Below are 22,640 nucleotides of genomic sequence, written 5' to 3' on the forward strand. Positions count from 1 at the left end.
TGCCGCCATGCCCAGGGAGGGGGGGGTGGTGGTAGGAGAAGGATGCCGCCATGCTCGGGGGAGGGGGGGAGGGGCAGGGGGTGGACGAAGGAGTAGGGATAGGAGGAGGGGGGGGGGAAGGAGGAGGGGGAGAGGAAAGGAGGAGGGGGTGGGGAAAGGAGGAGGGAGAGGAGGAATGAAGACGGGGTGGGGGAAATGATGCCGCCATGCTGTGGGGGTGGAGGCAGGCAAGGTTACCCACAGGAGCGACATGCCAGCCGGGCATGAGGAGGAGGAGGAGGAGGATGGGGAGGGGGGGACACAGACACGACCTGGGGGTGGGATATTGCCGGGAGGCAGCACAACGACACCGGCTAGGAGAGCGAGCACGTGAGGCGTTGAACGCCGCACGTTTCACTAACTAGGGGGAGGGCATCGTTGAACAAGGCACTTGCACCACAGATCGCGCACAACCGCACCACCCAGCACCCCTCACTTCCCGCAACATCGCACAATCCTACCGCCCACACCACCACTTTCACAGCACCTTACACCTGCGGCACATCATGAATGTTTTAACACAGTTGCTTGTGTCAGCGGGTGTGATCAGTGCCATGTTGAATGATGACAATCCGCTCTGCGATGAGCTGTGAGCTCCGGATCGCTAGATAATGTCTGACTCATGGCCATATCTGAACCCTCCACCTCAGTGGTCCCTGTATGCGTCACGGACAATCCACCACATGGCCATGTGGGACAGCTGCCGTTGGTGTGCTGAGGGCAATGGGGTTGTGGGGGGAGGTGAGGGTGTGGGGGGGGGGGGGGTAACACACACCCGGCCTCACCGTTGTACAGAACTTCGATCCCCAGCGTCACTTGGTCCCCCTCACGACCCCTCAGGCACTGGACATAGCACAGAGGCATCTAGGTTTGGTGTAACAGTGACTTTAATCATGACATTCATATACAAGTACCCTAGTCCCTACAACTAAGCTGTGCCCTGCACCCGTGCCAACTTATTACGTGTCTAACTTCTTTGCCTTACGGGCCTTACTACTACGTCTTGGTGCTTCCCCAGATGGTACAGCAGGAGTGGAGGCGGACTGCTGAGACTCCTGCCCTGCGATGGGGCTCCCCGTCGGCGCGCATTTCCTGGGGCGTCCCCGCTTGGATGGGCCAGGCTGCTCGGCGAGCGTGCTGGATGGCGTGGTGTCACCCTGCTCTGCCCGCTGCCCACTAGATGCACCAGGGACGGAATGGGGAGAGTCCGAGTGTTCCAGGACCTCCCTTGCTGCAGTTACCGGGACGGGCACCAGAACCTCCTTCTCCCTCGGGGAGCCCGGTGTCCCCCGGGCCTCACTATGGGACAGTGGTGCGCGCGGAGACAGGCGCCATAGCACCACCGACACCTGGCGCTGCCAGTCCTGGAGGCCCGCTGTGGAATTGACCAGGGTCTGAACGTTCCCAGCGATGGAGCTCAGGGAATGCGCCATCCCTGTCAGGGACTGCGCAACTTCCCACTGGGATTCTGCGACGCCATCCAGCATGTGGGCAAGACCGCCGATGCTTTCAGCGATGGCCTGCTGAGACTGGGCCAGACCCTGGAGCGCGGCGGCAATGTCCAGCTGGCTCTGGCGCATGGCTGCCTGTGAGTGGGCAGCCCTATCCTGGGCCACGGATGACGTGTGCACATCAAGCCCCACGCCTTGCAGAACCTGACCCATGGCCGAAACTGTTGCCCCCATTGCCTCCACCGCGGACGCCACCCATGTGGTATCGGCCTGGGTGGCAGCCATGACCGGCATCACTCCCTGCTCCTGGACGCGGATGGACTCCTCCAACTGTGTCTGCAGATACTGGAAGATGGGCGTCATCACGTTGTCCACTCCCTGGGTTTCCAAAGGCATCGGGTCTGTGGGGGGGTCTAGTAAGTCCAGGAACCCGGGAAACATCTGGGCGGCAGCTGGGCTGGGCCTGGGCTGCCCTCCGACCGTACAGCCCCTCGGCTGCTCCTACCTCCACCTGCTGGACCGGTTCAGCTGTGTGGTGCGCACCAGTCCGTGGCCCAGAAGCCTCATCACTAAAATGGCCAACCGAGGTGAGTGTATCTGCGAAGGTGGATGTTGTGGGTGACAGCAGTGCTGCAAACACGAGGTCCGCATCTGTCCCCAGGTCTGGTGTCTCCTGTGTTGATCCTTGGACCGATGCAACTAGTCCGCGGCCCATGTCGGAAGGACAGAGTGGATGGTAAGGGAGGTGGTGTAGCTCTGTTATTTAAGGATGACATCCGGGCAACAGTAAGGGATGACATCGGTGCTATGGAGGATAAGGTTGAATCCATTTGGGTGGAAATCAGGAATAGTCAGGCGAAAAAGTCACTGATAGGAGTAATCTATAGGCCACCAAATAGTAACATTATGGTGGGGCAAGCAATAAACAAAGAAATAACAGATGCATGTAGAAATGGTACAGCAGTTATCATGGGGGATTTTAATCTACATGTTGATTGGTTTAACCAGGTCTGTCAAGGCAGCCTTGAGGAGGAGTTTATAGAATGTATCCGCGATAGTTTCCTCGAACAGTATGTAATGGAACCTACGAGGGAACAAGCGGTCCTAGATCTGGTCCTGTGTAATGAGACAGGATTGATTCAGGATCTCATAGTTAGGGATCCTCTCGGAAGGAGCGATCACAATATGGTGGAATTTAAAATACAGATGGAGGGTGAGAAGGTAAAATCAAGCACTAGTGTTTTGTGCTTAAACAAAGGAGATTACAATGGGATGAGAGAAGAACTAGCTAAGGTAGACTGGGAGCAAAGACTTTATGGTGAAACAGTTGAGGAACAGTGGAGAACCTTCCAAGTGATTTTTCACAGTGCCCAGCAAAGGTTTATACCAACAAAAAGGAAGGACGGTAAAAAGAGGGAAAATCGACCGTGGATATCTAAGGAAATAAGGGAGAGTATCAAATTGAAGGAAAAAACATACAAAGTAGCAAAGATCAGTGGGAGACTAGAGGACTGGGAAATCTTTAGGGGGCAACAGAAAGCTACTAAAAAAGCTATAAAGAAGAGTAAGGTAGATTATGAGAGTAAACTTGCTCAGAATATAAAAACAGATAGTAAAAGTTTCTACAAATACATAAAATAAAAAAGAGTGGCTAAGGTAAATATTGGTCCTTTAGAGGATGAGAAGGGAGATTTAATAATGGGAGATGAGGAAATGGCTGAGGAACTGAACAGGTTTTTTGGGTCGGTCTTCACAGTGGAAGACACAAATAACATGCCAGTGACTGATGGAAATGAGGCTATGACTGGTGAGTACCTTGAGAGGATTGATATCACCAAGGCGGTAGTGATGGGCAAGCCAATGGGGCTAAAGGTAGACAGTCTCCTGGCCCTGATGGAATGCATCCCAGAGTGCTAAAAGAGATGGCTAGGGAAATTGCAAATGCACTAGTGATAATTTACCAAAATTCACTAGACTCTGGGGTGGTCCCGGCGGATTGGAAATTAGCAAACGTGACACCACTGTTTAAAAAAGGAAGTAGGCAGAAAGTGGGAAATTATAGGCCAGTGAGCTTAACTTCGGTAGTAGGGAAGATGCTGGAATCTATCATCAAGGAAGAAATAGCGAGGCATCTGGATGGAAATTGTCCCATTGGACAGACGCAGCATGGGTTCATAAAGGGCAGGTCGTGCCTAACTAATTTAGTGGAATTTTTTGAGGACATTAACAGTGCGGTAGATAACGGGGAGCCAATGGATGTGGTATATCTGGATTTCCAGAAAGCCTTTGACAAGGTGCCACACAAAAGGTTGTTGCATAAGATAAAGATGCATGGCATTAAGGGGAAAGTAGTCGCATGGATAGAGGATTGGTTAATTAATAGAAAGCAAAGAGTGGGGATTAATGGGTGTTTCTCTGGTTGGCAATCAGTAGCTAGTGGTGTCCCTCAGGGATCAGTGTTGGGCCCACAACTGTTCACAATTTACATAGGTGATTTGGAGTTGGGGACCAAGGGCAATGTGTCCAAGTTTGCAGACGACACTAAGATAAGTGGTAAAGCAAAAAGTGCAGAGGATACTGGAAGTCTGCAGAGGGATTTGGACAGGCTAAGTGAATGGGCTAGGGTCTGGCAGATGGAATACAATGTTGACAAATGTGAGGTTATCCATTTTGGTAAGAATAACGGCAAAAGGGATTATTATTTAAATGATAAAAAATTAAAACATGCTGCTGTGCAGAGAGATCTGGGTGTGCTAGTGCATGAGTCGCAGAAAGTTGGTTTTCAGGTGCAACAGGTGATTAAGAAGGCAAATGGAATTTTGTCCTTCATTGCTAGAGGGATGGAGTTTAAGACTAGGGAGGTTATGCTGCAATTGTATAAGGTGTTAGTGAGGCCACATCTGGAGTATTGTGTTCAGTTTTGGTCTCCTTACTTGAGAAAGGACGTACTGGCACTGGAGGGTGTGCAGAGGAGATTCACTAGGTTAATCCCAGAGCTGAAGGGGTTGGATTACGAGGAGAGGTTGAGTAGACTGGGACTGTACTCGTTGGAATTTAGAAGGATGAGAGGGGATCTTATAGAAACATATAAGATTATGAAGGGAATAGATAGGATAGATGCGGGCAGGTTGTTTCCACTGGCGGGTGAAAGCAGAACTAGGGGGCATAGCCTCAAAATAAGGGGAAGTAGATTTAGGACTGAGTTTAGGAGGAACTTCTTCACCCAAAGGGTTGTGAATCTATGGAATTCCTTGCCCAGTGAAGCAGTAGAGGCTCCTTCATTAAATGTTTTTAAGATAAAGATAGATAGTTTTTTGAAGAATAAAGGGATTAAGGGTTATGGTGTTCGGGCCGGAAAGTGGAGCTGAGTCCACAAAAGATCAGCCATGATCTCATTGAATGGCGGAGCAGGCTCGAGGGGCCAGATGGCCTACTCCTGCTCCTAGTTCTTATGTTCTTATGTCCGCAGAACAATCTGGAGGCACAAAGTGCTTTAAATTTGAGATTTTATAAGTTCCTCAAAAAGCAAATATGATATCATATGAGGGTAAATCACTAGGATAATGAAGGTGAAGTAATAAGAAATATTAATAAGGAAGAAAATTAGAAAAAAGAATGCTTTGCTACAAGCGACTGTTGAGACCAAGACCATAACATGATTTAACCAGGAACCTGGAGAATTATTTGACATGGTGGAATATAAAAGGATATAGTAAAAAGGGGAGTGAATCAGAGTGGATGGCTCCAGCTTAAGATCTAGCACCAACATAGGTTGGATGAGCTGCAGAGCCTCATTCTATGTTGCTATTTCTGTGACGGATTACTTTATTTGTCACATCAGCATATCAAATCCTAACTGCTGTCATAGATTTACTAAGATTTAAAATGTTAATTTGCAAGCTATGCATCTAATTTTCAGTACGTTTAAGAGTGAGATTGTCATCTAATCTTACAAGGTAATTTTGGGGGTTCTCTGCCAGCAGGATTCTCCGTTGCACTGGCAGCGCACCCTTGCCCGTGGGTTCTCCGGCAGCAAGGGGTGGCCACTATGGGAAATCCCATTGGAAGGTGGCGGGAACAGAGAATCCTGCTGCTGGCGGGGGCGCGCTGTCCAGGAAAACACGGTTGGTGGACTGGAGAATCCCGCCTATGACTGTCTGTCACATGTTCTAGAGCACTGTATTAGATTTTGCTAATGAATGATTTGTTGGGATAATTTATTGTATCTCAATTAACAAAACTTACATTCAGATATTTAACAGTAAATTTTAGGTTTTTGTTTTTAAACAGCCATGCTAATAAATGGACCTTAAAATACTGAACCTAAATCACATTGAAGCGAACTATCCAACTTTATTGGTTCAGCAAAAACCACCCAAAGCTAGATTTGATGAGATTTGGCACGAATAAAAAGATGTTTCGAAATTCTCTAGAAATTCAAATAGGATATACAAAGAGATGTAGATACATCTACATAAAACCCTGTCAAAGTGCACATTTCTCAGGGGCAGGGGAGGCCAGAGAACATGCTGCCCAGGGTTGAGATCAGTGTTGGTCACAATAGGGTTAAGTGGAATCAGTAATATCTGAACCAAAGCTTAACTGTTTGGCTCATGAGCATAGCAATAAACCTGTGTGTAGATCTAATCCGCTTTGAAACATTCAAAGATAGATTTTTCAATTTATAACGGCACTTGTTGTTTATCTCAATTCACTGACGCATCCAATCTTTCCATTACATTTGAATAGCTTTCTGAATGATTTCCAGTCTCCTCTGCCAATATTTCTTGCAGAAGGGGCTTTTGAGAGTGTTGCTCATTTTTCTAACGCTCTCTTTATTTTTGATTATTTCTCTTCAGTTTTACCTCTCCACAATCACTGATTTTACTTCATGTAACAGCTCAATTGAAGTAACCAACTTCACTGGCAAATTAAATACAATGTTAACATATCCTACACATCTTCCTCCACCCGGCATTCTCGCAATACTGACAACAAGATTGCATCATTTCTGACTATCTCATTATTTTCCAAGATTTCGAAACTATGGACTCCTGTCAGTCTTTTAAAACCCCATCCTGATTTTTTAACAGAAAGGAAACAGTATCTCAATGAATCATGGAATCTCACATACATTTGTTTTGGTGGCTTATGGGGAGAAAGGCGATCAACATTTTAGTTAAGACTTTCTGTAAATTCTTTTAAAGCAATGTTTGCACTGAAACATTTTCTGCAGCCAAGAATGGGAAAAATAAACCTGGAACAGGGTGATGAATACTTTTTCTTTCAAAACCTCTTTTGTTTTTGTGGAAGGGTTTCAGAGGCAAGCTTCCAATGATTGGTGGTTGGCAGTAAGGTAAGAATATACAACTGACGTTCTTTACGATGTGGTAATGAAGAAATCTCATAAATCGTGTGTTGAGTTTATCAAAAAAGAAAAACTGGCAGCCGATTCTGATAACTGTAAAAGGTGCTGACAGAAGGTCCAGGAAGTCTGTCATCAAGTTACCTCAGAAACAGGAAAAGACCAGCGGCTCAGTGATCACAGCAAAACCAAATCCATTCATCAGCGACACATAGAAAGTTTTGCTCAGTATCAATCATATGGCAGTGATCTATTAAGCTTAGTGTGGGTTGAAGTAGAAACTGTATCCTCTGTACATGTTTCAAATTTAAATTCCAGAGTTTTGCCAACATTGAAATGGGAAGACCAGTAACTTTTTTTTTTAAGAAAGCATTGCTTTTAACATTCTTGTCCTGAAGAAAAACTTAAACCAGCCCAAATATTTTAACTTCAACTTCATATAGTGGAGAAATTAAGCATGTTATACACCATACAATACCTCGTTATCTTGTGTTGGTTGCAGACATGATTATGTACTAATTTCTGAACTAGAATAGCTGATTTCCTTTAGAGTCTGGGTCAAGTGTTGGAAATGAACAGTTTGATTTCTCATCCATATTGGTATAACAGTATTGTACCTTTTGTCCTGGTGGCCCCTGGGGTCCCTAGAAAAACAAAGACACATTAAGGTGTTACTATCATCGTGATGACAGCATAAATGATCAATCTTCAAAATCTAACCATGTAAGTGTTTCAATGTAACCTCTTATGCTGCTTAAAATGTTAAAGACACAGGAACCTAAAGATTATATTCATTCCAAGGAGAAAAACTATTTGTCCTGCGAATAATGCCAGCTGCTGAAATGTGATTTTGGTTATAACTTCGCCCATTGGAATTCAAAGCAGTGACACGCTCACCAAATTTGTCTAATCCATTCCAGTTGGATCCAAGTGGCAGCTTGCGACACTGCATTCTTGTTTGTCAAAGTGCTGAATAAACTTTTGTCGTATTTTTCTTGTTAATGAGGTGAGCATGGAAGACATTTGGTTAAACAGTAACATATGTCAGTCTCAGTTACGACTCGAGTATAAATTAGATACAGTAAATTTGCATTGGCCAGTTTTCTAAGAAGGTTGTTGATTTCTAATTGTACTCAAAAAGGCCTCCAACTGAATGCAGTTGCTTTCCTCTCAAGTTTGATAGAACTAACCATTTTACCAGATCCTGAATGAGCTTGCTTTCATTAATTTTGCTGTTTGCAGCAGAAAGAATTCACGAGCCTCATGAAAACAGCACCCTGTGGTCTAATAACCACCATACACCTGCTGCACACACTACAGAATCTCACATTTGCATGGGAATAAAAAGGTTGAAGGGAGATAGCATAAGCAGCCTGATTCTTCTGAATAAGTATTGTTATGCAGGAGTTGGAAATATGATTGTGTGGTTGCAAAATTCTACAGATAACCTAGGAGGAGAGAAATGATCCTTCCTTGGCTCCTGAAGGCAATGCCATGGCCATTTATTTCCATTTTTAAAAATCACAGCTTGCTACGTGGGATAAAGAAATCAAAAACATGTCGTTACTCAATGTAATTCCCTCAAAAGGCTGATGAAGGTGCCTCCATAAGTGGACATCTGTTTCAGGCTAAAGTAAGAGAGTTATATTGCAACACTAACGTTACAGAAGAAGTCAAGTTCCAAGGTGAACACCTGGTGTATTTGGCAACTCTTTTTTTTTCAAGCCGGTTCCTTCAAGGGCTGTCAATTCAGTGTCAGACTTTAATGGGCGTTGAGGTGATTTTATGAAATATTGGAAATGATGCGGTTAGAAAGCAAAAAGAGTGATCAGCTGCAGGGACAATGACCGATGGAACCAGCTGCACTTTCAATTGATAGCTGGCACAGTCCCTTTCGGAAGAGCACACCATCATTTCTGAAAGGAAATCTCTCACCTTCTGGGTCACACTGGATTGCCCTAATGCTACTCAGTCTCAGACAATGGCATTAATACTCAGTAAAAGTAATAGAACAAAGGTGAAACATTTTCAATTTCGCAACAATGTGTAATTGGGGAAAGCTTAGGTGGAGGCTAACATTTGAAAAGAAAACAGCATCAAGACTTTTGGTGGTGTCCCGCTCAAACATGTAACAGCCATCAAATTGCTATGGGTTGAAATCAGTTTTCAGTTAAACCTCGGGATGGAGCCCCATGGTAGCTGAATACCAGTTGCTCTTAAAACACAGGAATAGAATGGTCCTGCTTGGGATATGGGGACAGAAAATTTGACACTCTGCTTCTTGACTAGTCAGTTCTGCAATGCTTTTGCTGTCAATCATTGAAAAATCCAAGGCCATAGACAAGGTAGGATATCTGCAAAATGTTTTTGCAATTCTTTGGGATGAACCACTAGTACGAATGCATCTGGCCCTGATAGAATCATAGAATCCCTACAGTGCAAAAGGAAGTCATTCAGCCCATTGAGTCTGCACTGACACTTTTGAAAGAGCACCCTACCCAGGCCCCCGCCCTATCCCCGCAATCCCACCTAACCCACACATCTTTGGACACCAAGGGGAAATTTAGCATGGCCAATCCACTTAACTTGCACATCTTTGGACATTAAGGGGAAATTTAGCATGGCCAATCCACCTAAATCGCACATCTTTGGACTGTGGAAGGAAACCGGAGCATCCGGAGGAAGCCCACGCAGACACAGGGAGATTGTGCAAACTCCACATAGTCACCCAAGGCCGGAATTGAACCCAGGTCCCTGGTGCTATGAGGCAGCAGTGCTGACCACTGTGCCACCGTGTGGTGAATACAACCCCAGGATATCCCAGGTGTCAGACACTAGTAGGCACAGCAAGAACGGTGATAGTGAGTAATCAGTGACTCAGAATAACAGGATAAATGGGAATATGCTTCAGCCTAATACAAATTACATATGAATTAGGAGCAGGACTAGGCCATTCAGCCCCACGAGCCTATGCTGCCATTCAATAAGATCATGGCTAATCTGACTAACTTCAACCCCACATTCCTGCATACCCTCAATAACCTTTCACCCCCTTGTTAAATCAAAAATCTATCCAGCTCTACCTTTAAATTACATTCAAAGATTCTACTTCCATTTCCTTTTGAGGTAGAGAGTTCCAGAAACTCATGACCCTCTGAGAGAAAAGACTTCTCTTCAACTCTGTCCTAAATGAGTGACCCCTTATTTTTAAACAGTGACCCTTAATTCTAGATTCTCCGACATGTGGAAATAGCATCTCCACACCCACCCTGTCAATGCCCCTCAGGATCTTAAAGTCACCTCTTACTCTTATAAACTCTCCACCCCTGACCTCTCCACCCTTTCCTCATAAGGCAGATTCAGGAACATTTGTACATCCAAATGCAAAAATTAATACATAAACTAAGTTTTACTCAAGTTAGGATCTTGAAGTAATATAATCAAAATAATCGTGGGTTGACTAGTCAGTAATGTTGTTTGCTCTTTTCTGGATAAATTTATCAAAACAATTTAAATCCGGGATTCTTTTTATAATTTTCTAATATCTGAAAAGCACAATCCCCCTGTCCCTGCCATGTTCTTAACACAAACGTTTCCCACCAACTGAAGACATTGAATAAATAATATGTTACTTAGCAACACACCAAAATCAATAAAGAGTCAACTGTTGCTGTGCAAGATTGCCAATTAAAACTTTAGTGGTCTTAAAAGGTTGCACAATCATTGACACTTCAGCCAATAAAAAAGGTCAGAGTATTTCTCCTAATGAATTTAACAAACTAATAAAATAAACGGGCTTAAATATTCATTAAAACGGCACCTAATTAACTATCATAGAAATGCTATTTTCATATCAAGTTGAAGCAGCAAAATAAACTATGATTATAATTCATTTCTGGCAAATTGACTGTATTAGCTGTATGATAAAGAATTAGATTTTGGTACGATAGGTTATTCAGTAACGAGGAAATATTCACTGTGTTGTTATCACTTGTGGCACTCAATATATCGGACTTGGCTCCTTTGTACAAAATTCAAACCCTGAAAGTCAATTGACATCTATTGATCACGACAGAGGATGGGAAGGATTCTATTAAGTCCCAAAAGGAAAGAATAATGAATCCAGGAAAATTGCCATTAGTTATAATTGTGACTGAGAGTAGCAAAGTCTCAAGGAGCAGAATATTTTCAGAAATTAAAAATGGTCAATAGATATCTTTAAAAATTACCTCAACTTTAGATGACCTGCGTTAATTTTGCAAGCCAATCAAGGTCAAATTGAGTCAGCTAGATGGCTGTGATTTCAATGTCCTCCATGAAACAAGAATTATTTATCCCATCAAGCATGCAGCTTCCACACACCTTGGAGAGTTGATTTCTCATAGAATCTGGGTCACATATTTAATCTTCAGAGATTGGGTGGGGTGGAATCCTGGGCAGGATTCTCTGATCCTGAGGCTAAGTGTTGACACCGTCGTAAACGTCGTCGCGTTTTACGACGGCGTCAACATGCCCCCAGGAGCAGCGATTCTGACCCCTACAGGGGGCCAGCACGGCACTGGAGCGACCCATGCCACTCCAGCTGCCGATACCGGCATCAGATGGGCGTCGCGGGTCTGCACATGCGCATTGTGGCCGGCTCGATTGCACGCATGTGCGGTGGCTCCCTTCTCCGCGCCGGCCCCGATGCAACATGGCGTAGGGCTACAGGGGCTGGCACGGAGCAAAAGAGGCCCCCAGCCCGAGAGGCCGGCCTGCCGATCAGTAGGCCCTGATCGTGGGCCAGGCCACAGCGGGCCCACCCTGGGGTCGAACCCCCCCCCCCCCCCCCCCCCCAACCAGGTCGCCCCCTGGATGGATGCATGCCGAGGTCCCACCGGGTAAGACCACACGTGGACGAGGCCGGCGGGACTCGGGATTTTTATGCGGCCGCTCAGCCTATCCCGGGCAGAAAATCACCGGGGGGGCGCATAGATTGGCTCCCGACCGGTGCCGCGCCGTGCCAATGGCGCCGATTCTCCGCTTTCTGGAGAATCAGCGGACCGTCGTCAGGGCAGCGTCGCGCAATTCATGCCCGGCCCGGCGATTTTCCGGCCTGGCGTGGGCTGAGAGAATCCCGCCCCCTATATCCCAAACATTATCAAGCAAAAAGTCACCAAATTCATCCATTATAAACAGGGATAATTTCCCTTCCCCCCTTCCCCATGACCTGAAACATCTTCTTATTCGATCGATATGAAACAAGATAAGTATTTCACTCACCGTTAATCCTATTTCACCTCTTGATCCTATTTCACCCTAAAACCAAAATATGAATGTGTTTAGTCAACTTCACGAATATTTATATTTGATAAGTAAATATATTGAAAATTTGATGTCTATCATTAGCGTTTTTTGTAAGATCTGACTCTTTCTTTATTGCATCTCACTGGGCCATGGAAGAACGCTCAATGCTGCTCTGCAATGAGATGTTAAGGGCTACACAAAAGAGCCACAGAGACAGTCTGTGAATTTCCCTTCCTTCATCTCAAGAGAAGATCACTGTGGAACACCTCCCATTGGCTGCATTGAACCCATGTCCTCCTAATTCATGGTGCATTGCCTTTACCTCATTGAAAGGAAACCACAATATAAAGTACTGAAATTAATCTGGTGAATTCTTACAGGTGCTCCTGGCATTCCTCGAGGACCATCCTTTCCTGTGTCACCTGGAGGACCCCGTGGACCTGGGGGACCAGGAGGCCCAGGTGGTCCAGGTGGCCCAGCTTGTCCTTGATCACCCTGTAGATTGGTGAAAACGTATGTGAATAAAAATAATGGGCATTAGATAGCCAGTTTGGTTATTTTTACTTTCAATGACAAAGTCTCTGGGGAGACCATTTTTAGATTTTATAATCAATGAAAACTAATTACAATTAAATTCAAATTCTATTGAGCAATGACACTGAGAAAATTAAGTCAACAGCAAATATGTAATTATTTCAAATTGTAATGCAAGTAAAGAAAATCAAGGAAAAGTAAGAGCAATATTTACAGTAAAGAATGCAAAGAAGAATTCTACAAGTACTAGCACTACCTTCATGAGACGTCGCTTAATAAACTGCTGATCAGCCGACAGGAACCCATGATTGACTCTTGGGTAAGGAAACGCCATCTGATCAGGCAAGGAAAGTCAAAGTTTGGAGGTCAGAGGTCAGAAAGGTGAAGGAGTGGCAAGGGAAGGTTTCAAAAGAAGGAGGAGAAACAGTTAAGAGCAGCAAGTTAACATTTCTATCAACTACATACAGTTCAGGCTTTTGGCTATGAAATCCATGCCCTATCAATACCAATATATGAACACAATAATATAAGCAAAGGAAGCAGAAACTGGTGGGATTAATAATCCAAAGCTTGACATCTGTCTGTCATCAAATGGACTAAATGTTCAGCTGTTTGATATCAACCCAATCATCTGTCTTTCTTTCTGTCCAGCTTTCTATTCATTTATCTCCAAATCCAAATGCCAAAAATCTGGAAATTAATGGTAATATGATTAGCTAAATTTTCTAATTGCCACTGTTAACAGGGTAGCAGGGTCTTTTGAGACCTCGGTCAACTCTGCTCTTTTGCGAGTCACTCCAGGTCTGGGTAAAGGTCCCATTCTCAGGGCTATGAACCATGGCCATTTGCAGAACCAGTGAATTCTTGGTGGTAAGGGCAGAAGACCTAGAACCACAAGAGACAATGGATGCCTATAACAGGAAGAGGATCCTTAAAAAAATAGGACTTCTGTTTTCTTTAAACGCACATGAGGAAGACAACTCATGCCTTCTTTTTGCTCATTGAAATTTAAAATTGGGGCCTCTTAGAAGCAACTGAAGAAGAAACCGTAATGCTGCAGGATGTGGTGAAATGAGCAGAAAACCCTGCTCTAAGACACATGAATACTACAACATTAGTATTACTTTAACACATTTAATATCAATCAGAAAGTCCTAGACCCTGTCACTAAAATTCTTGGTGATGCAGAAAATCCAACCAAAATATTAATCACCAAAAAGTGTGTTTCATAGGTGCAGTGATGTCAAAAATAGTCACTATTTATCTCCCCATAGAAGTGCCTATTTAGTAAGTCCCTCTTTTATACCAGGTTATATAATTTTGCTGGTCTGATAACCTTTGAGGTCTCAATGTAAAATTGCACAGCTTACTGTGTCTATTAATTGGTAGATTTGCATGGATTCCACATACAAAACCATTATGATTTATAGCGATGCATTCAGTCAGACATTAGTCCAGCATACTAATTCTGTGCTTAATCAAACAATGAATAAAATATTACATTGAATGAATTCAACCCTTAGATCCTGGTATCAAAGATGTATTGGTATCAAATGGTCAACCAACTGAATAGGATTATTTTATTTTAATGTTTCAGAGAAAGCTTTGTTCAAAAGCAAATCATGTATAGTTAATAAAAGAGTCATTTTATTAAGACCACGACTGCTTCATGAATCAGAAGTGGAATAGTACGGCATTCCTCTTCATCCCACATTAATTAAAATGTATTTGAATGCAGAAATCTTCATTATCTGCTTAAATTAAAAACATTTAATTGATACACATTCTCTTGATTCGTTAACTGCATTTTAATTAATTTTGTATCTAGTTTCCCTTTTTCTTTTCCTGGCTGAATTAAAATCTGGTCAGTTTCACTTATCTTTGTTCACTTTTTACCCTGTCCCCCTCTCCTGAATCTCTTCTTTTCCCTCAAGTGGACCCACACTGCTCTTAAAGACTGGAAGGTGAGATGTCGCTCTGGTTGTTCTTTGGAGGCTTTCAGTCATCTTTGGTGAAGCAATCAGCCAGAGCACTAAGGGTAATAATATAAGCTTAAAATACTGCGAAAGCTTGAAATCTGAAACAAAATTGGAAGGTTCTGGAAATACTCAGGAGATCTGGCAGCATCTGTGGAGAGAGAAACCGAGGTAATGGCCGGAATTCTCCAGCTGTTGGGATTCGCTGTTCTCACCTGCAGTACATCACCCATCTGCGGGTTTCCCGGCAGTGTGGGTGGTTCCGATGGGAAATCCCATTGACAAGTGGCGGGAGTCGAGAATCCCGCCACCAGCTAACAGCATGTCGCCGAAAACCACCCGGCTGGGGTACCAAGGAATACAGCCCAATGTCTCAAGTCAGATACGACACTTCTTCAGACACTAAACTCATATTCAAATCAAGATGTCAATTCTGCTTCTCAAGGCGCGAGAGGTGTTTGGAGGGGGAACTTCTCTTCTGCCACTATTACTTCCTTTTGCTTTCAGATGACCGAAGGTGGGAATGGTAGAGCAGAGTGCATAAGGGAATTCCAAAACGGCTTTTACGCCAGTGAAATTTTCATGCACGATTGTCTACACGTCCCCCACTGTGACATAACGGGGTGCCGCCATACAATGACTGGAACCCCATGAGTTCCGGTGATGGCGATGAAGGAGTAAGTCGCGCATTTGGTGGCTCCCACTCGGGTCGGCCGTTTGGATCTTTTCCCCTTATTTTCTACCGGACTTGAACTGTAAAACTGAAGACAGAGACAAATGTGTACTGAATTCCCACATTGGTGCATGGAGAGAAGGACTAGAAGTGCTCATAAAGGCAGAAACAGAAAGACAGAGAAGGCTTGGGCTGAAGCTGCAGCAGGAGACAGCATGGCGGAGGACCGGACCTCTGGTTTGTCGACCCAGCGGTCAACGGAGCAGCTGAGGCAAGTTATTCAGGAAGGCTTTGCTAAGCAGAAACGGGACTGCTTGGACCCGATAAAAGAGTCGATTGAGCGGCTGGAGCTTAGATTGGACGCCCAAGATCGGGCGATTCAGAAGGTGGAGAAGGCGCTGGCTGAGCAGGAGGAACATCAAACTGCGGTGGAGTTGGAGGTGGGGATGCTGAGAGACCAGCAGAAGAAGCTCCTGGAGAAGGTGGAGGACCTAGAGAATAGGTCCCACCGGCAGAACTTGAGAATCGTTGGGCTCCCGGAGGGGTCCGAAGGAGCGGACGCTGGGCATACATCGCAGATATGTTTGAGAAGCTGCTGGGGGATGGGGCATTCTCCCAACCCTAGGAGGTGGACAGGGCTCCCCGAGGGCAATGGTGGTGAGATTCCACAGGTAATTGGATGAGGAGCGCATTCTACAGTGGGCCAAGCAGACACGGAGCTGTAAGTGGGACAATAGTATCCTGCGGTTCTACCAAGACCTGAGTGTGGAGGTGGCCAGGAGAAGAGCAGGCTTCAACCAGATTAGGTCGATCCTTTTTAAGAAAAAGGTGAAGTTCGGACTGTTGTATCCGGCCCGTCTCTGGGTCACGTACGAGGAACAGCACTTTTATTTCGAGTCGCCTGAGGACGTTCTGGACTTCGTGAAATGGAAAGGAATGGTGGTGGACTGAGAACTTTTGAACTTTGCTGCAACGTTCATGTATTTTTTTTGTTTCTCTGTTCTTTCAAAAAAAAAGTTTCTCGTTTTTCGTTTTGTGGAAGCTATATGTAATGCTTTCTGTATTGATTTGGGACCAGTGGCAGAGATGACGGAGTTAAGGTTTTCATTTGCACTGTTGGGGGATGGAGGTGTGCCCGTTTAGATTTTAGTGTCTTTCTGTCGGGCAATTGTGTGGGGATTGTTTGATGTTGGAGTTTGTTTGTATGAGCGGGGGGGAGGGTGGGGAGGGAACAATAGGTGGGAGATCATCCGGCACCAGGGATGGGGGCCACCAAGCTAGCTGGACGGGCTAGCTCACGGAAGTGCAGTGGGGGTGTGCATATGTTCGGTTTATCAAAGGGGTTGGGTTACAGAGTGTTGTTACCAGGGAGGGAGGGGGGGAAAATGTTCTGCTGACGATGGAGGGACTTGGGCCAAGGGACAGAGAGGAGGTTGGGGGCAGAGGCTGCCTGGGGGAGGGCCGGTGGAGGTGCAGAGCATGCGCTGGAGGCGGGCCCAAAAACGTGGATGGCTGATCGGCGAATGGGGGGGGGGGCAATGAGCCCCCCAACTGGGCTGATCACCTGCAATATTCGAGGGTTAAATGGGCCGGTCAAGAGGGCACGGGTGTTTGCGCATCTTAGGGGACTGAAGGCGGACGTGGTAATGTTGCAGGAGACGCACCTTAGAGTAACTGACCAGATTAGATTGAGGAAAGGCTGGGTCAGTCAGGTCTTTCACTCGGGACTGGATTCAAAGACTAGAGGGGTCGCGTTCCTGATCAATAAGCGGGTAGTGTTTGAGGCGGGTAGAATCGTTTTGGATGTGGGACGTCGGTACATTATGGTCAGTGGGAAACTGGAGGGGGTGCAGGTGGTATTAGTAAATGTGTATGTGCCAAATTGGGATTTTGTGGAGTTTATAAAGAGGATGCTGGGGAAGATACCGACCTGGACTCGCACAGGTTGGTCATGGGAGGGGACTTCAACACAGTTATTGACCCTGGCTTGGACCGGTGAAGCTCGAAAACGGGCAGGGTGTCAGCAATGGCAAAGGAACGAAAAAGGTTCATGGAGCAGATTGGGGGGGGGGGGGGGGGGGGGGGGGGGGTTGCGGGTGGATCCATGGAGATTTGGGCAGCCGAGGGTGAAGGAGTTAAAGTGTACTCCCGGATTGATTTATTTATTCTGAGCAGGGCCTTACTGGCAGGGGCAGTGGACACGGGGTATTCGCCGATCACAATCTCAGGCCATGCTCCGCACTGGGTTGACCTGCAGGTTAGTAAAGACAGTAACCAGCGCCCGCACTGGAGGTTAGTTATGGGTCTTTTGGCTGACGAAGGGGTGTGCGAGCGGCTGAGGAAATATATTCAGAACTACCTGCAGGTCAACGACACGGGGGAAATTTCAGCAGCGATGGTCTGGGAAGCACTGGAGGCGGTGGTCAGAGGGGAGCCATGTCCGATAGCCAGGTCTCCGACTTCGGGGGCTTTGAGTCCCTCCAAGCTAATAGTATCCGTCTCCGAACTACCAGGGAAGCAGAGGCCAGAATGTCCGCCTCTTTCTCCTCCTGGATTCCCGGGTCTTCCGACACCCCGAAAATCGGCACCTCTGGACTCAGTGCCACCCTTGATATGGGCCCATAGGGAGAAGGTGAACAGGGCACAGACTGACCGACTGGTTAAGGAGATACTACAGATCAATAGGAGATATGCGGAGACACCAGAGGCAGGGCTTTTGAGGGAACGGCGGAGGCTACAGGCGAAGTTCGGCTTGTTAACCACAGGGAGGGCGGTGGATCAGCTGAGAAAGGCGAGGGGGTGATCTATGAATATGGAGAGAAGGCCAGCAGAATGCTTGCACAGCAGCTTAGAAAGAGGGAGGCAGCCGGGGAGATAGGTAAAGTAAATGACGGAGATGGGAACCTGGTTGGAGATTCAGCAGGGGTAAATAAGGCGTTTAGGGATTTCTACAGTAGGCTGTATAGGTCGGAACACCCTAAGGGGCCGGAGGGGATGAGGCACCACTTGAGGGGGCTGAATTTCCCAAAGATGGACGTGGCGCTGCCAAGTTTTACTAGAACAAACAGAGTTGTTATCTCTGGGTTGTTGCCCGTGCCACGTGATAGTGAGATGAGGAATAGGGAGAGAGAGCATTTAAACACGTGGCTACAGGGATGGTGCAGGCGGGAGGGTTTCAGATTTTTGGATAACTGGGGCTCTTTCTGGGGAAGGTGGGACCTCTACAGACAGGATGGTCTACATCTGAACCTGAGGGGCACAAATATCCTGGGGGGGAGATTTGTTAGTGCTCTTTGGGGGGGTTTAAACTAATGCAGCAGGGGCATGGGAACCTGGATTGTAGTTTTAGGGTAAGGGAGAATGAGAGTATAGAGGTCAGGAGCACAGATTTGACGTCGCATGAGGGGGCCAGCGTTCAGGTAGGTGGTTTGAAGTGTGTCTACTTCAATGCCAGGAGTATACGAAACAAGGTAGGGGAACTGGCAGCGTGGGTTGGTACCTGGGACTTCGATGTTGTGGCCATTTCGGAGACATGGATAGAGCAGGGACAGGAATGGATGTTGCAGGTTCCGGGGTTTAGGTGTTTTAGTAAGCTCAGAGAAGGAGGTAAAAGAGGGGGAGGTGTGGCGCTGCTAGTCAAGAGCAGTATTACGGTGGCGGAGAGGATGCTAGATGGGGACTCTTCCGAGGTAGTATTGGCTGAAGTTAGAAACAGGAAAGGAGAGGTCACCCTGTTGGGAGTTTTTTATAGGCCTCCTAATAGTTCTAGGGATGTAGAGGAAAGGATGGCGAAGATGATTCTGGATATGAGCGAAAGTAACAGGGTAGTTATTATGGGAGACTTTAACTTTCCAAATATTGACTGGAAAATATATAGTTCGAGTACAATAGATGGGTCGTTTTTTGTACAGTGTGTGCAGGAGGGTTTCCTGAAACAATATGTTGACAGGCCAACAAGAGGCGAGGCCACGTTGGATTTGGTTTTGGGTAATGAACCAGGCCAGGTGTTGGATTTGGAGGTAGGAGAGCACTTTGGGGACAGTGACCACAATTCGGTGACGTTTACGTTAATGATGGAAAGGGATAAGTATACACCGCAGGGCAAGAGTTATAGCTGGGGGAAGGGCAATTATGATGCCATTAGACGTGACTTGGGGGGGATAAGGTGGAGAAGTAGGCTGCAAGTGTTGGGCACACTGGATAAGTGGGGCTTGTTCAAGGATCAGCTACTGCGTGTTCTTGATAAGTATGTACCGGTCAGACAGGGAGGAAGGCGTCGAGCGAGGGAACCGTGGTTTACCAAGGAAGTGGAATCTCTTGTTAAGAGGAAGAAGAAGGCCTATGTGAAGATGAAGTGTGAAGTTTCTGTTGGGGCGATGGATAGTTACAAGGTAGCGAGGAAGGATCTAAAGAGAGAGCTATGACGAGCAAGGAGGGGACATGAGAAGTATTTGGCAGGAAGGATCAAGGAAAACCCAAAAGCTTTCTATAGGTATGTCAGGAATAAGCGAATGTCTAGGGAAAGAGTAGGACCAGTCAAGGACAGGGATGGGAAATTGTGTGTGGAGTCTGAAGAGATAGGCGAGATACTAAATGAATATTTTTCGTCAGTATTCACTCAGGAAAAAGATAATGTTGTGGAGGAGAATGCTGAGCCCCAGGCTAATAGAATAGATGGCATTGAGGTACGTAGGGAAGAGGTGTTGGCAATTCTGGACAGGCTGAAAATAGATAAGTCCCCGGGACCTGATGGGATTTATCCTAGGATTCTATGGGAGGCCAGGGAAGAGATTGCTGGACCTTTGGCTTTGATTTTTATGTCATCATTGGCTACAGGAATAGTGCCAGAGGACTGGAGGACAGCAAATGTGGTCCCTTTGTTCAAAAAGGGGAGCAGAGACAACCCCGGCAACTATAGACCGGTGAGCCTCACGTCTGTAGTGGGTAAAGTCTTGGAGGGGATTATAAGGGACAAGATTTATAATCATCTAGATAGGAATAATATGATCAGGGATAGTCAGCATGGCTTTGTGAAGGGTAGGTCATGCCTCACAAACCTTATTGAGTTCTTTGAGAAGGTGACTGAACAGGTAGACGAGGGTAGAGCAGTTGATGTGGTGTATATGGATTTCAGCAAAGCGTTTGATAAGGTTCCCCACGGTAGGCTATTGCAAAAAATACGGAGGCTGGGGATTGAGGGTGATTTAGAGATGTGGATCAGAAATTGGCTAGCTGAAACAAGACAGAGGGTGGTGGTTGATGGGAAATGTTCAGAATGGAGTACAGTCACAAGTGGAGTACCACAAGGATCTGTTCTGGGGCCGTTGCTGTTTGTCATTTTTATCAATGACCTAGAGGAAGGCGCAGAAGGGTGGGTGAGTAAATTTGCAGACGATACTAAAGTCGGTGGTGTTGTCGATAGTATGGAAGGATGTAGCAGGTTACAGAGGGATATAGATAAGCTGCAGAGCTGGGCTGAGAGGTGGCAAATGGAGTTTAATGTAGAGAAGTGTGAGGTGATTCACTTTGGAAGGAATAACAGGAATGCGGAATATTTGGCTAATGGTAAAGTTCTTGAAAGTGTGGATGAGCAGAGGGATCTAGGTGTCCATGTACATAGATCCCTGAAAGTTGCCACCCAGGTTGATAGGGTTGTGAAGAAGGCCTATGGAGTGTTGGCCTTTATTGGTAGAGGGATTGAGTTCCGGAGTCGGGAGGTCATGTTGCAGCTGTACAGAACTCTGGTACGGCCGCATTTGGAGTATTGCGTACAGTTCTGGTCACCGCATTATAGGAAGGACGTGGAGGCTTTGGAGCGGGTGCAGAGGAGATTTACCAGGATGTTGCCTGGTATGGAGGGAAAATCTTATGAGGAAAGGCTGACGGACTTGAGGTTGTTTTCGTTGGAGAGAAGAAGGTTAAGAGGAGAATTAATAGAGGCATACAAAATGATCAGGGGGTTGGATAGGGTGGACAGTGAGAGCCTTCTCCCGCGGATGGATATGGCTGGCATGAGGGGACATAGCTTTAAACTGAGGGGTAATAGATATAGGACAGAGGTCAGAGGTAGGTTCTTTACGCAAAGAGTAGTGAGGCCGTGGAATGCCCTACCTGCTACAGTAGTGAACTCGCCAACATTGAGGGCATTTAAAAGTTTATTGGATAAACATATGGATGATAATGGCATAGTGTAGGTTAGATGGCTTTTGTTTCGGTGCAACATCGTGGGCCGAAGGGCCTGTACTGCGCTGTATTGTTCTATGTTCTATGTTCTATGTTCTATGTTTTAGTAACTATTACTGGGCGGCGGATATAACCATGATCAGGAAGTGGGTGGTGGGGGAGGGGGAGGCATGGGAGCGTATGGGGGTGGCTTCATGCAAGGGCACCAGTTTGGGGGCGTTGGTAACTGCCTCTGCCGTTCCCGCCGGCACTCCACCAGCCCCATGGTGGTGGCGGCCCTGAGAGTCTGGGGCAATGGAGGAGACATGTGGGAGCAGAGGGAGCATCGGTCTGGTCCCCAATCTGTAATAATCACCGGTTTGCCCCGGGAAGTATGGATGGGGGGTTCCGGATATGGCGGTGAGCATGGATCAAGAGGATGGGGGATATGTTTATAGATCGGAGCTTTCCGAGTATGAGGGCGCTGGAGGAGAAGTTTGGGTTGGCGAGGGGAAACTAATTCAGGTATCTGCAGGTGCGGGACTTCCTACGTAAACAGGTGTCAACCTTCCTGCTCCTACCGCAAGGGGGATTCAGGACAGGGTAGTTTCCAGAGGGTGGGTAGGAGAAGGGAGTGTCACGGACATTTACAAGGAACTTATGGGGTCAGAGGTGACACAGAACGAGGAGCTGAAGCGCAAGTGGGAGGAGGAGCTGGGTGGTGAGATAGAGGATGGTCTATGGGTGGACGCTTGAGTAGAGTCAACACATCCGCAACATGTGCCAGGCTCAGCCTGATACAATTTAAGGTTGTTCATCGGGTTCACATGACAGTGGCACGGATGAGGAGATTCTTTGGGGTGGAAGACAGGTGTGCAAAATGTGCGGGAGGACCAGCGAACCATGTCCACATGTTCTGGGCATGTCCGAAGTGTGGTAGTAGAGGTATTACGGTACCTGGTGTGCTGGAGCACCATTGGTGGAAACTGTATGCTTTCTATTGGTTAAGATGTATGGTAGCTCCGCCCTGCTAGGCGGGGTATAAGAGCCCGCACCACCCCAGCAGCCTTCATTCTGTACCTGAGCTGCTGGGGGAAACATCCAGCTTATTAAAGCCTTCATTTGGACTACACCTCGCTTTAGTGGTCATTGAT

At 46.4% G+C, this 22,640-nt stretch overlaps 1 protein-coding gene across 1 annotated transcript in view; it reads right to left on the bottom strand.

Moving 5' to 3' along the window:
- Positions 1–22,640, bottom strand: part of LOC140408742 (uncharacterized) — a 264,053-nt gene that overhangs the window by 220,827 nt on the left and 20,586 nt on the right. The window contains exons 4-7 of the mRNA XM_072496372.1: positions 12,932–13,009; positions 12,520–12,636; positions 12,118–12,153; positions 7,473–7,499 (exon numbers count right to left, since the gene is read on the bottom strand). Of these exons, the coding sequence (XP_072352473.1) occupies positions 7,473–7,499; positions 12,118–12,153; positions 12,520–12,636; positions 12,932–13,009 (258 nt within the window). The remainder of the gene's footprint in view (positions 1–7,472; positions 7,500–12,117; positions 12,154–12,519; positions 12,637–12,931; positions 13,010–22,640) is intronic.

The sequence above is a fragment of the Scyliorhinus torazame genome, chromosome 3, assembly GCF_047496885.1.
Source record: "Scyliorhinus torazame isolate Kashiwa2021f chromosome 3, sScyTor2.1, whole genome shotgun sequence".
NCBI classification, from domain to species: domain Eukaryota; kingdom Metazoa; phylum Chordata; class Chondrichthyes; order Carcharhiniformes; family Scyliorhinidae; genus Scyliorhinus; species Scyliorhinus torazame.